Source organism: Mustela nivalis (assembly GCF_964662115.1).
Source record: "Mustela nivalis genome assembly, chromosome: 3".
Lineage (NCBI taxonomy): Eukaryota > Metazoa > Chordata > Mammalia > Carnivora > Mustelidae > Mustela > Mustela nivalis.
In genome coordinates this window covers 144,326,483-144,341,375 of record NC_139022.1, presented here as the reverse complement: position 1 = coordinate 144,341,375, position 14,893 = coordinate 144,326,483, and the positions used below count along the sequence as shown (strand labels likewise).

The 14,893-nt window shown below is 38.5% G+C and overlaps 1 protein-coding gene across 9 annotated transcripts in view; it reads left to right on the top strand.

The window, feature by feature from the left end:
- PARP8 (poly(ADP-ribose) polymerase family member 8) overlaps positions 1 to 13,758 on the top strand; it is a 174,437-nt gene extending 160,679 nt beyond the window's left edge. For all 9 annotated transcript variants that reach the window (XM_082723240.1, XM_082723239.1, XM_082723236.1 and 6 more), the window contains 4 exons: positions 1,013 to 1,086; positions 2,182 to 2,251; positions 3,102 to 3,186; positions 13,382 to 13,758. In XM_082723240.1, the coding sequence (XP_082579366.1) occupies positions 1,013 to 1,086; positions 2,182 to 2,251; positions 3,102 to 3,186; positions 13,382 to 13,484 (332 nt within the window). In that variant the 3' untranslated portion in view covers positions 13,485 to 13,758. The remainder of the gene's footprint in view (positions 1 to 1,012; positions 1,087 to 2,181; positions 2,252 to 3,101; positions 3,187 to 13,381) is intronic.
- Positions 13,759 to 14,893: the final 1,135 nt, after the last annotated feature.

The window sequence follows — 14,893 nt, the reverse complement described above, 5'->3', positions numbered from 1 at the left end:
CCTCTCTCTCTGCCTGCCTCTCTGCCTACTTGTGATCTCTCTCTGTCAAATAAATAAATAAAATCTCTTAAAAGAAAAAAAGAAAATACATCCTCAGCATTGATAAGGAAAAACATACCAAGTCATCACATACTTTGAAGTGGCTTTCCGTAGTTGCCTTTCAGGCTGCAAGTGTAGGGGGTGGAGAGCAGCACAGTCCCCCTGAGGATAACAGGCTTTACCTTTCTTCCAGAACCACATGGCTGAAACCCTAGGCCTTGTTCTCAGCTTGATCCTCTCGACCTCTGCAACTTTGTAGGTTTATTTCTGACTTGGAAAGAGTTACATTCATACCATTTGCAGTTTATTCTTTCTCATCAAATCTTTATTGAAACAGCAACAACAATAGAAAATCAACCTACTTCTCAATTTCTGGACAGTAGATGAGCATTTCCAAATAAAATATAGAAAAATACCGATCTCTTCTAAAACAAATAGGAATCTTACTTCTATTTGTCTAAAATCCATCACAGTAAAAAGTCATGGCATTAACAGAGTAAGCTAAAACTTGAGTATTAGATGATACAGTAAATTCTACACAGAATTAAATATAGATCAACAATTCATGAAGCTTCAGCGTAAATGTATTTTTCTGACCTTATTCATGTTTCCCACTCCTCACCTTCTCCTTCTCCTAACCAGATAGTAAAATGAAAGTTTAAGCTCTACCAGCCCTGTAAAAGCAAATTTTAAGAATTTTCTAAATGTATCAGTTTTGTGCAAGAGAGTTTCCTATCCCTGTTTTCCAAAGAAAACCAAGCTGGCTTGTCTGCATTCTCACACTCTCAGGACCTCCCGAAACCCACTTGACTTTCCAGGTCAAAGCCGCTGCTCCTTCCAGAGCCCAAGCGTGGTCGTCTGTGGCCAATGCAAATGTCTTCACCTCCGGTAGAACTTTGCGATGCCAGTGGATTGTATTTTAAGGTATCACCCAGCTTTGTCCCTCAGTTACGATTCTGCTGGTGTTTTTCAGGGATGAACAAGAAGCAGAAGGTGACAACCAAAGATGAGCCGGCATCCAGCAGTAAAAGCAGCAGTGCATCACAGGTGTTGTAGCCGCTCGAGGGGCTGATGTGCTGAGTGAGCTCCCGCTTCCTTAGCCAGCAGGGCTTCCATAAGCACTCGGGCTTCTTAAGTCTGCAGAATTATCTTGAATGGCCGTTACCCACAAAGCCATAAAACCGACCCTGAAATGTGATAATCAAAACACCTTTATGCAGTAAATATTCAGCAAGTATTTATTAAGCTCCCGTCACAATAGGAGAGATTCCTAGGCAGTGGACTGTAGTGACAAATCAAAAATAGAACCAAAAACAAGAGGAATTTCTTGGGAGCCTACATCCTATTGAGTGGCTATGGATAAATTGAATATATGTCTAGAGAGGATGAATGCTAGATGGTAGAGAAAAATGGAGAAAAGTCAGGGAAAAGGGCTATAGAATACTGTATGTAGAATCATCTGAAGTGATTATGTGGAAGCCTATGGGCAGTGAGTACATGAGCCATATGGGAGAAAGAACATTCCAGACAGAGAAAGACCAAGCATAAATCCCTTGTTATTTCAGTGGAACCAGCCATTCCGAACAAGTGAGAAATCTGCTTAATGAATAATGTGATTTTGAACTGGGCGTGGGGAACTACAACTAACTCTATATCTAAAAACAAAAACAAAACTACAGATTTTCTCCATGAGATTTTCCTGAAACTTCTGCAGCTTAGTTAATGGTGCTGTAAAAATGGTCTGGTTTTGAGTAAGTTAGATGATCTGGAATAACTGATTGTAGAGTTTGCAATTTTAATTTTGTTTCCCTTGAAATGAGGATGCCAGGCTTCCAGTAAAAATAAATTTGAGTTCTAATTCTATGATGTGAGGCTGTTAAACTTTAATTGAGCATTTTTAGTTCACTTATCTTGAGACTGATTTAATAATGACTATGTACAGAAATTAAATGATACAACAAATATAGCTTGACATTAAGAAGGAATTCAAGGATATTACTGCTAGTCTAGATAGGCCTTTTTTTTTTTTTTTAAATCTGAAGCTATCTTAGTGGCTATTATTTTTTAATGATGATTAGTTCTTTTTTCACTTGAGCAACTGCCCTATTTTCACTCTGATTTTTAAATTCTTTTGGAATTTAGTCACAGAAAAAAGGGCAGCAGTCCCAATTCCTGCAAAGCCGTAACTTAAAATGCATAGCCTTATGTGAAGGTAAGTTGAAAGTTTCACAAACCTCATAGTGTTAATTCTTTATATTATCTGTGTTTAAGAATTTGACTATATTTCCAGAATGCTCGAAATGGGTTAGTGAAAGCATTGCATTATTCCTTGTGACCTTTTCTAAGGGCACAGATGGAAAACAGTTACAATAGAGATCATAAAGGTGAAAAACAAAGCAGAATTGGCAAGAATTCAGACAGTGCTGTATTTTATTCTTGGCAGGTATCTCAGAATGGTAATTATATTTTTCTGATCAAGTATTGCTAATCTCTTTTGTGAATATGCCACCTTCCTCTTTAAGTTGGTTTTTGAATGATAATACTGTGAAAAATGTGAAAGATGAAGCAAGCACTAAGAAGAGAACCCAATAGGTCTTTCTGCTTCTACACTGACATTATTCCTCTATTCTGAACTTGCGGTAGACAGATTGATAGGTGATTTGCAAGATCGTATACTTTTTCTTGCTCTTGCCATAAAATCTAACCTTGACTAAAAAAAACTGGTGCTGGGAGTTCAGTAGGCACCATTAACTGTCTTTTACATAGTCAACCCTTGATAGTTAATATAGAACATGAAGTTGCTTTCTACATAGTCCCCAAGTCAGGAACTGTTTGCTTTTGATACTATACAAGTGATTCCCTTCCTGTTGTTACACTGATGGTGTTTAAAACATAAAATTGCCACATGACATTTCATTGTATTTACTTACACTTTTGATAGCTTATAAGGTTAAACATTTTTCGTGTGTGTTTGTGCATGTACTTTGTGCTTTTAGATTTCTAAGAGGAGGGATAGAGTAACTTAGAAAAAATCATTCTTTAATTTTATCTTCCATTTACAGTCATCACCTCACCTGACCTGCACAAACATGGAGAGATATGGGTCGTCCCAAATACTGATCATGTCTGCACACGATTCTTTTTTGTGTAAGTGTAAAGGTTCAAATCTGTATGTTACTGTCTTCTCCATGAATGAGATAGTGACTACATTATTATTTGGTCACTTTAGCTGCCAATAAGTACCAGACAGATAGTTTCTCATCATCTGAATGTTTCTGTTTTATTTTAATGAGCTGTAAAAAACAGAGGGTTATTTAAAGGCTGTTAACTTAGAAGTGAAGAAAAACTTTGTCTCTTTAGCGATCTATGTGTGCATATATATATATATGCATGTGTATGTATGTGTAGACAGACATATACCTATAGATGGATGTAACATGTACACACATGCACACATATACATATGTCTTTAGTTGTTTATGGATTTAAAAATATTATAACTAGGAACTAAGAAAATAGTAATGAGAACAAAAAGTTGATGATATGGGTCGCCTGGGTGGCTCAGTGCCTCAGGTCATGATCTCAGGGTCCTGGGATTGGTTCCCACATTGGGCTCCCTGCTCAGCGGGGAGTGCACTTCTCTCTCTCACTCTGCCCCCTGCCCTGCCTCATGTGCATTTTCTCTCAAATAAATAAAATATTTTTTAAAAGGTTGATGATCTGCACTTCATGTAACATTGGCTGACAATGCAAGAAATATTGATGTGGATTTTTTGATACAGCTATATCATAAGACCTGCATGAGTGTATAATAGCATTATTTTTTCATCTCCAAATAAATAATGAGTGCAGTAGACCTGATTTTCACCCACCCTTGCTTGACTCCCAACCCTTTCCCTGTCTATTTCTTCCTTACCCACGGTCCTATCACCAGAAAGACCTTTGGGAAGAATGGAGTATATCTGTTTTATACTTTTATATAGTCTTTGAAAGAGAAGATGGAAAAAAAAAACACAGGCCTGTTTTATAAGCCATGTCAAAATGACTGTCTCAAGATTGCTTATATAGTGTTATCTGTAGCACGCTGTGCCTGCAGCATTTGATCTGTTGGCTTATTGGCAGACTGTTCACGATGCAAATTTTATGAACTGTCTGGTTTTCTTTGGGATAGTATGAAAACTGTGACTTTCTTGTGATACTGTTTTCCGTATTATGCATTTATGTATCTTCTGTACTTCTGATACATATTCATACTTACATTCCATATTGTGACATATATATTATCTGTAGATGTCTTTCTTCATGGCCAGGCAGCCGTGAGTATGGTGGACAGAGTCTGCTTTGGTTGGACAGTTTGTGTCCAGGCTGACCAGTTAGGTGACCTTAGCCATTTTGCAGGACCTCTCTGACCTTCATTAGTAGATACAATAAAGCATCATCGGTAGAGAGAGTAGCATGCTGTGTCTCCCGTACCAGGCAGAATCCCAACAGGAAATCTGTGGCCCATGAAAAACACAATTTCTATTACCCACAAGTAGATTGTTTAAAAAGGTGTGGTTTATAGGGGCACCATGGTCTAGTGTAGTAACCTGGATCTAGTAGCACAAGCAGTGCTCTGTATCCCCAGGGCCAAAAGGACAAGGGCAAGGACAAGAAACAGTTCTCAGAACCCAGTAGGAGAACCTTTTCTAGTTCAGCAGCTTCGAAAAGAGCTGGAGCCTTCAGCTGAGGGACTTACATAGACCAACGTGCCCTTATGGGCCTGGAACCAAGGGAAACCTGGACTTTGCCCCACCGCCACTGTCTTGCTCAGACTCCCCATTGCTTAAACCCTGCCCAAGAGAAGAGGGCAAGTGAGCTTATTATAAGAGTTACAGAGCAACCTCCTTTGTCAGAAGGCAAGGTAGAAAAGGGTGCCATGTGGGTCTGGAGCTTCCCGGGGAAGCTAGCTATATGCGATTTTAAGATTCTTATGAGGACAAAGTTAGCACAGTGCAGGTCTTCAACGAAAGGCACTCACTAGGAGTACCTGGGTGGCTCAGTCAGTTAAGCGTCTGCGTTCAGCTCAGATCATGAACTCAGGATCCTGGGATCAAGCCCCATATCGGGCTCCTTGCCCATCAGGAAGTCTGCTTCTCCCTCTCCCTCTGTGTTCTCACGTTCTCTCTCAAATAAAGAAATAAAAATCTTAAAAAAAAAAAGGGGGGGGGGACTCATTAAATTCCCCCCACCTTCTTTCTTGACCATCATGACTGTTACCTCCTGTTAGAATATTGGCCTTCCAAAAGACCTATCCAGTCACAAATTTGTTTGATTGAGTGACCGTATGATTTAGATGGAAAAGTAACTCCAAAACCTGTTCCTTAGCCTGATGTTAATCAGTTAATTTACTCCCCTTAGTATCTTGCTAAAGTTCAAATTCATTAAGCTAAATAAGCAACTTCAGGCAGTAGGCATTCTAACATTATTTCTTTGAAATTTTACATAAATCATATGTAAAATAAATTTTTAGGAATATATGTGACATGTGTATGTCTGGAGAGATGGATTTCCTATTTATTAGAAGAAAAAAAATGAGGAAAGACCATCTGAAGAAAAGAGAATAAAATTCTTCTAGTATACTTAGATGCTTTCCAGTATTGTAAAGAAAAAAAAAATCTGTTAAGGTAATTGTTTTCATTTCTTTCATAAATACAGATGAGATTTCATCCTATTTCTCTACACCCTCAGGAGAAAAGAGACTAATTAAGGAAAATTGATAAGATTCAAACACATCAGAAGGAGAATCCATTCACTAATTAATGTACATGTTAATTACAACCATCAGCTTCTTTATAAAAGATAAAAATCACAGAGTTCTATGAGTATGTGCCTTCCCAGTGAGTGGTAACATCTAGGAAAAGATAAATTGTTGAGAACGAAGTGAGTTATCACAAATATACTGTTATCAGGCAGAAAATCTTATTTTCTTATTCTCATTTTATTCTGATCTTTTTAAATTAACATTATCTAATTCCTTTTGTTAGAAGTTTGGCCTGATGACTAGAATATAAATTATTGGGAGCTTCCTTTTTAAATCTATTATTAAGTGAAACTACAAAAAATCAAAATAGTTTCAATGCTAATCTGATTTCTAGAATGGAGATAATAAGATAGGTGTTTAATATCCTAATCATACTCTCTCTAACAAGTGAACAACGACACAGAATCAGAGAAGAATTGGGATATTTTAGGGAACAGACTACTGTATCAAAAAAATTGAAAGTAAAATTTAAGGGAAGATATCACTTAAAGAAAGAAATTCGAAAAGTTTTGTTTAATAATTTCAAAATGGATTAATCAAATTTTAATGCTTTAGGCAAAATGTAATAATTCAGATGTTGTAAACAGATTCTAGCCAACTCTAGGGATTATTACACTGCAAAACTTCCGATTTAAAAGTCAAATTTTTTCGTTGTATCGGAATTTTCCGTGTCAGAAAGGGCTGACTCCTACTCTTGCCTTTGTTTACTCTCCTGATGCCCTGCAGCACCTCCCCTGGTTCCTGATGCACGGTTCCTTGTCAGTAGATTTCTAATGAATGAACAAAGACAAAGCTGAAAAGAGAAAGATTTTAGTTTATGTATAGTTTTGTTTTGTTTTGTTTTGTTTTGTTTTTTGGTGAAAGTTTGAAATCTATCTAAAGAGGCAGATACAAGAAAAATTCGTAAAATAAGAACTGTATCATGGCCATTCAGTGAAAAGAAAGAGGACATTCATCATGATTTTGCAAAAAAAAGAAAAAAAACACCACCACAACAGTGTTTGAATGGTAACATAGTGAGGAGACAGACAAGTTATTTATAAAGTTGGAAGACAAACCATTCGGTCACGGCTCGGTGAAGCTGTGTGGCATTAGCTGTGTGACATCAAGCTGATACGATCGGGAACTTTGCTTTATCCCCAGCCTATAATAAATCCAATTTCTCTGTCTGCAACCCAGATCCCTTTCCAAGATTGAAACTGCCACATCACTCTCCTGAGTAAAACTCCTGAGAAGCTGCTTGCTTCTTGTAAGATGAAGTCCAGTCTCCTTCACAAAGGAAACCAACTCACTTCCCAGCCGTTTGTTCTTCCTTCAGCATAGCTGTGTTAGAAGATCAAGGATATCTAGCCCCTCCCCGCCTTCCCTCCTCTCCAGCCGCCTCACCACCCCCACCCTGGTTTTCATTACCCATGATTTCTCAGCTTAGGTATTAGGCTTCACAACCTAAACTGTATGCTGTGATTCCCACAATGCTTATGCTTTTCCTTTTTCCTTTCTCCAGTAACCTTGGATTCTCTCTTCCTCTCGCCTCACACTACTTTATCTGATTCCCGCTCTTTTAAATATTAGCATATGCCTTCCCTCCTCCCAGAAACTTTCCCTCACTCATGCTACTCCTTGGTGTTATTGTGCGGATGCCATGGGCTTTGTTTTTATCACTGAGTTGTTCTTCTGTACGATCTTTTCCATTATCCCGCATACATATTGAGGTTGGGGATTGTATGGCTCATTTATCTTTGTGTGCCTAGCACAGTGCTTGGCAGAGAAGTAGGAATGAAGGAAATACCCACACCTAACTGCTCGCTAGGTATTTCCCCTCAAAAAGTCTGCTCATACCTTAAAATCAGTATGTACCAAGTGAAACCCATTGCTAAATCCCCAGGTCAAGTTCTTGGCTTCCCCAGTCTACACAGTGATTTTACTCAAAGACACTTGCAATCCTGAGCTTTAGTTTTTAATGTCTTTTTCCTTGACACTATAGTCATCAGCCCCCATGCATATCTTTACACAGTTTTCTCCTTTCGATACCTTTGTTTCCATAGATATATTATTCTCTGCCCCAGAGTCCACCAAAAGATTACTAGTTTTTCTCTAGGCTTCCAATTTTGTTATTGCCCCAATCTGTCTTGTACACTGCCAAATTTATTAAACATTAACATTATTACACTAGTGATCACTGTTCATTTATAGAAACTAAAATCAAAGGTAAGCAAAAAAGAAGAAAGTCACCCATAATATCCACTTGGAGTTAACTATATTTAATCTTTTAGTGTATAGCCTACATTCCTATAAAATTTTTTAAGATCATACTATTTATATCCCACTAATATTCCTAAAGCAGAGTCTTGATTATATCTTGTTCATAAATTCTGATAGTTTTTAACAAATGAAGACATGACCTTCTCCAACAAAGAGCCTGTTTAATCTTCCTTCAATGACCTGTACAGACCATTGATGGAATAAAATTATTATCTAAGGTCTTTCTTGAAAACAACGTGGAAGTGTTTTTCCCACCATTGTGCTTTGCTCAGTCAGTCCAAAGGATAGGCCAACCTGCCAGCTCAGCCTTAGCTAGTCTCCCAAGGCTCAACTTCATGGTCTTTTCCGTGGGGTCTTTCCTGACATCCCAATCAGACATGATGTCTGTCTTTAAGTTTTACTCGTCCTTGCTCGTCCTAAAATTGCTCGTCCTTCCTGCCTGTCTTAGAGTTATTTGCATAACTCTATTATCTCCTCTAGTACAATGCAAATTCTGTTCCCCAAAACACTTAACACATAGTATAGGAGAGCAGTGACAAAGACTGAATGTTCCAACATAATGAAGAAATTGTACATGGGCGATGATGTAGATAATGCTCTTAGAGCATCAGATACCTTAAGGAACTTTGGAGAAGTGCTGGATAGCATTCCGTTTGCAGTGAATTTCTCCTCTCTGTTGCTAATGAAAAACAATGCAGTCATTTCTGGGTTCCAGATTTAGGGAGTCTGAAAACAAATTGACGTGCACCATTCTTTAAAGCTGTCACAAAGCTGCTACATGAGTTTGGGAATAGAACTTGTGAATGCATTCAAAAGTCTTCATCCAGGAAATTTCCTAACTTAACTCAACCTGGAGAGTTCCAGGCAGCTAAATTCCCTCTGTTCTCTTTATTTTTTTAATTAAAATTTTAGTAATCTTTTAATGCCCCTGGGAACTATCTCATACATATAAAGTATGTTTCCTTTTAGATGGTTTCTTTTTTCCTTCTCCAGAAAACCCCAGTCAAGTTTTTCGTTTCCCTATTGATACCAGTCTTGCTCCATTTCTTCTTTTTTAATCTAGTTGCTTTCTGGACATAAATGAACTTCACTGTTAAATTAGCAGTTGAGTGTGTGTCTGGAATACTAATTAATAGCTGCAAAGCATTCTGTGTGCCATATTATAGCATATGCCCTAATGCCACTAGCAACGCATGTATCTAGACGGCTGCCAGTTCACCCCGTCAAATGGTAGTTTGCCTTTCCTGTATTATGATATATACATCATTGTTTAAGACACCTCAATGCCTGTGGCCAGTTTTACCTTTCCAACCCACAACTGCTGTGCTTCCCTGTGGGCGTCATAGACAATGGAAGAATAAGCATTTTTCTTAATGCTTTCGATCTCCATCTCAATCTCTTGCTCTTGCTCTCTAGTCTCTGCTTGCTTTTGCCCCCAGGTTCGTTCTGTCCTAAGTTATTATTGTTTATTTAAAGAATGTGATTCTCATCTTCTCTCCATTAACTGCAAATGCTTTTCAGAAGTCAGTGAGCATGTAGAATTTAGGGATAGCAAACTCTTCCATTTGATGGTGTTGGGTCTCCCAGTAATGGGTACGTGATTAAAGGAGTGAGACTGATACAAAGCGAAAGTCAAGCAAAACTTTATTTCGCGCTAGCATCAAGAATCAAACCGACCGTCAAACAGAACAGTTGGGGCCGCACCTTACAGAGAGGATGACCTTTCTCTGTTTCACGGACTAGCTTTTATAGAGCAAAGGCCACGTGGTTGGGCCTGGCCACGCACAGGTGGCCAATGAAGTACAGAGAAAGACGTGCTAGGTGACCATAGTCGTGCTAGGTGACCAACTGAATTACAATTTACCCTAGTAAACATTTGAACCAGCCTGTCACCTTGCTCAGAATTGGCACCCAAAAGGTGCCCAAAGGGTGGGGCCCATACTCCTTGGTAGCTAGGAGACAGTATGCGTCCCCACTGATTGAATACCTCCACTTGGCCTGACCCACCCTTTTTACATGGACTTTGTTACCTGGGACTGGTTTCCAGGACTTGTTTTTAAGTAAGTTCCGGGGGCGGGGGGTGGGGGGCGCGGAAGAGTCAATTTAAGTTTTACAACAAAATGGCAGTTCAACTGGGGTGAGGCCCCTCTGGCTGAATAGGCCCTTACAATGGAAATAGGGTGTTAGGGAGGTGGGACATGACTGGAGAGGATTTTTAGGTTTGGGTTATGAGGGACCCTGGGGCGCCATGACAGAGCCATTGGATTTTGTCCTGCAAGTGAAGTGGAGGCCATTTGTGTCCTATTTTATCCTATTTGTATCTGTTTTCTAGCAGGGCAGGAAAGTCTTCTAAGGGGGATCATGGGCCTCGATATGGAGACTGAGAGATCAGTTATAATGTTCTTACAATCATCTAGGTCAGTGTTTTCCCACTCCAGGAGAAAACGTGTTTGACATTGTGACTTTGGAAAAAACAAGGCTTACTTCGCGGGGTGCGTTCAGTATTTTGTGTCCTATTCTATTCTAATTTCATTGAAAAATGCTAGCCCGGACACTCTTAGTTTCAGATCCTGCTAATTGTACATAACCTGCAACTTGAAAATCACTTATTTAAATGAATGGTAATGGAGCCCTAGATGAAGGTAATGTTATCAAACGGAGAGAAGGTGCAACTGGGAGTAATTAGGAAAAGAGAGGGGAAGATGACTTCGTGATTTATTGGATTTAGGCACATGGAAGAGCCAAGAATGACTGGAGTTCTCTTGTTGAGAGACAGGGTAGGTGATGGTACTCCAAATTGAGATTTTGGTAGAGTTAAAAAAAAAAAAAAAAAAAGCAGTCTTGGGATAAAAAATTAAGTTCAGTTTTGAATATACTAGATTTGTGATTTCTATGGGAAAGTTTATTTTTTATTTTTTTAAGATTTTTTATTTATTTATCAGAGAGAGAGAGGAGCGAGAGTGAGCACAGGCAGACAGAGTGGCAGGTAGAGGCAGAGGGAGAAGCAGGCTCCCTGCCAAGCAAGGAGCCCGATGTGGGACTCGATCCCAGGACGCTGGGATCATGACCTGGGCTGAAGGCAGCTGCTTAACCAACTGAGCCACCCAGGCGTCCCTCTATGGGAAAATTATAGTTAGGGAAAGATGTAAGGATGAGAGATATAGTTTAGGAATCAGCATGTGGGTGATAATTAAAGCAGCGGGAGAGACTGAAATAATTGAGAGTTTGCATATCATGAAAAGAGAAAACACTGAGAGTGAATTGTGGATAAAGCCAGCATTGAAATGGGAGGCTAGGGAAGAGGACGCGGTGAAGGTAACTGAGAATTAATAATCAAAGGGCCAACTAGGGAGTGAAGAGATAATGTAGCTTCAGGAAAAAGAGCAGTCAGCTGTATCACGTACTGCAGACGTAGCGGGTAGAATCCGAATTCCTCATCTAAGAGGCCCTGGGTAGCCATAGTCCGTACTTCCAGCAGAGTGGGAGGATGGGAAGAATGACTGCAGTGGGTTGAGGAAAAGCAGTTAGATTGTACTGCAGACAAATCTCGAAGGTCAGCTTTAAATTGAACGAGTAGAGCTGGTAGTACGTAGGCTGGGTATCAGTTAAGCCAAGAATATCTTACTCAACTCAACTTTGTGTCCAGAGGACACAGATGCTATAGAGACAGAGTAAACATAAATGCATATTAGGAAGATGAGGAGCGAGCCGTGTGGACTGGTGTAAGTGTAACTGCAGTCTGGTGTTCTTAGTGTCTCCATCCTCTTTTTGGCAGTGTCTTTTTCCTTTCCAAAATCCAGATCCTTGAGGAACTAGCTGGATTGGCTCCGTAAATACCACTATGTCCCTCGGGATGAGTCTGCAAGCCAGGTTGCCTCCCCAGCCTTGGCTCAGTGCTGTGGATGCCTTAGTGTGCCCTTTGACCCATGGGTAGCTGGGATGTAACATATTTTACTTGCCCAATAAAATGTAACTTTTACACAGTTTGCCACAAAGCACCAAATTAGATTTGGACAGTGCTTAAAGCATTTCACTTAAACGTTCTCCATTTAATTAATAGAGCACTTACAGTTTAATCTCCGGGGAGAATCATTCTAATTCTTCACAGTAACGTTTCACCATTGAGTGTCTTATATCCACACATGCGTGCGTACATGCGTGCGTGTGGACATACTTGTATGGATAGAATTAACCAAGTTGATAGGCAACCATAAGTCAGTTCTTAGAGTTTAAATGTGATATGGATTCAGTTATCACTGGGTGTTTGAGCAGTGGATTATGTAAGGACCTGAGTTCTCATTGCTGTACATCATCTCTTCCATTTTCCTGTATTGTGCTATTTCAGGAGAATTTTTATGTAGTGAGGAAAAGACAGTGGTGTTCATAAATCTTTGAGGCTGCTTACAAGCCTGGTTATCTATTTTGAAGTAATTACTACTTCTCAGAAGCTTCTGTCTTGAAGTCATTTGTACAAAGTAAAATTAATTCATCACCTATTCTTCTTCTTAATCTTATCACAGAAGTTTAAAAATTCTTTCCTGGAAAATTCTTACTGCCCAAGTAAGTTTATTTGAGGAAATGAATGATCACCTAAAACGCACTTCTTTCTTTCTAAGGGACTTAGTAATTGCTGTCCTTTCACGTTATATTTCCACTTCTATAGCTTAGCACACTTGCATTCTTGTGTGTACCGGCATAAATCAGAATATCTTCTAGAGTCAGACTACATAGAGCTACCAGTGATAAGGAAAAAAGGCGGCACTGATCACAAAGGAATAATAATGAGAAGGCTGGCGGGGCGAAGGAGCAGTGGCAGAATGTGAAGTAATTTCTAAGGGTGTTGCAGATCAGAAAATAAACAAATGAGATAAGTGGGAGTGGGCCTCACAAGCTTCGAACCTAGGGAACCAAAAGCTGGAGCTGGCATGCTCTTCCACGGGAGGCTTCATGGAACAGCTGAGTGGGAAATGTCCACCAGGCAAAGACACAGGCAATGCTTTATGTGGGGATGAAAAAGTTCAGATTAAAAAGGAAGGAAAGAAGGGGCAAATCAGGGCATGATGTAGGATAATCGTGTGTGTAGTCATGCAGGCTTTTCTGTGTTTATTAATGCAAACACCTTATTAAATAAACTGAGAAGTAACGTCTTCACTACTCATTCATTCTCTTTGGCTAAATCTTAAGTATCCAATGGCATTTCTGAGGGGGTTTTAAGCGCTTTCTTGAGTGTTTTGTCTTTTTAAAAAGAAGCCTTATGTTTTTTTGTGTGTGTTTTAGCTATGAAGATGGCCAAGTTGGAGATGCGAATATTAACACACAAGAAGGAGGCATTCACAAAGAGATCCTTCGAGTAATTGGTAATCAAACTGCTACTGGTTAAAGGACCACCATTTAATTAACGTGATTTGAAAGCCTTCCTCGGGTTCAAAGCTGGATTTTGAACTGAAGAAGATGATAAAATAATTTATTGTTATTATAAACAAAAGTAACCCTTTGAATACTGATTTTTTTCTTAGTATTTCTAACTATCTCATTAAATACCTAAAATGGTATAAGATTTATCAATTGTAGGGTTATGGAATCTAGTAATAAAATTGCAACAGCACTTAAACTGAAGTTTGGGTTGCTCACACAATAAACAGATTGAAAAAACAGTTCTGTGCTGATATTTTTATATTAAACTCTTTAATTGGAAATTTGGTATTATATACCAACATTTTAGGTTACCAAACTAGAACTGAGAACATTTTATAAAGGCATCTAAATCTATATAGTACTTTGCAATAAGTTTGTTTGCACATTCTCATGTGCTATTTACTTAGTGGTATGAACACTCAAGTGTTTTGGGGAGGGACGTTTCCTATTCTCTTGTTATTTTTTTCTCATACAAAAACAACTAGGTCTTAGATGCAGTGCTTTGCCCAAGAGTATGTAATGTACATATTTATAGACCGATGCATCCAAATGTGTGATCAAGCAGAGATGGCACGGCTCCCCGATTCTATGTTCATTTAATAAGAAGAAAATAATATTCAGTAAGCAGTAAATCTGGACATAAACCAAGATATGAGTCAAATTTACCACCATTCATTCATTGAAGATGTTTAGAAACAATTTTTCTATTTGTTTAGATAATTTCCACTTCAGTTACAATTCAACTCTTTTATAATGTTATCTAATAGTTATAATTTGGGGAACACAGATGCCCCAGGTGGATTAACTCTATATTCAAATGATTATATGCATAAAAGAAAGGCCTCAGTATTTAAACAAACAGTATATATTTTTTATTTCTTACGGTGGAACATTTTTAAAATTTATTTATACCACACCAGCATTTTTTATATTTTTTCATCTAATACCTCTGCTTATTTTTTTTCTTACTGAGAAAGAAGACAAACTTTGAAGTTTCTTTTATATTAAAAGAACACAAATAAGCTTATAGAGAATAACACCAGCTCTTAGCATTTTCCTTTCAAGAGTCACGTGTTCATCAAAATCATTTCTCTTTCTTTGGATACTAAAGTTATTCATTGTAAGTTTTAGACAGTGTTTATTTTCCTCCATGATGTCTTTGGAATAAGGCCATTCATGAGAGCAGTTTAATTAGCAAGTCTGCCACTCTAGTCAAACCCTGAATCAAGGTTCATATCTGATTTTAATTTATTTGGAAAGAAAAAATAAATTAAAATGTTTAGTCATTTGCAAGTATAATGTCATAACTTCTGTGTTTATTTCCTTTGGCATTAAAGGTGAGCAAAAAGGTCATACTCGTTGTTAAGGGTTGCT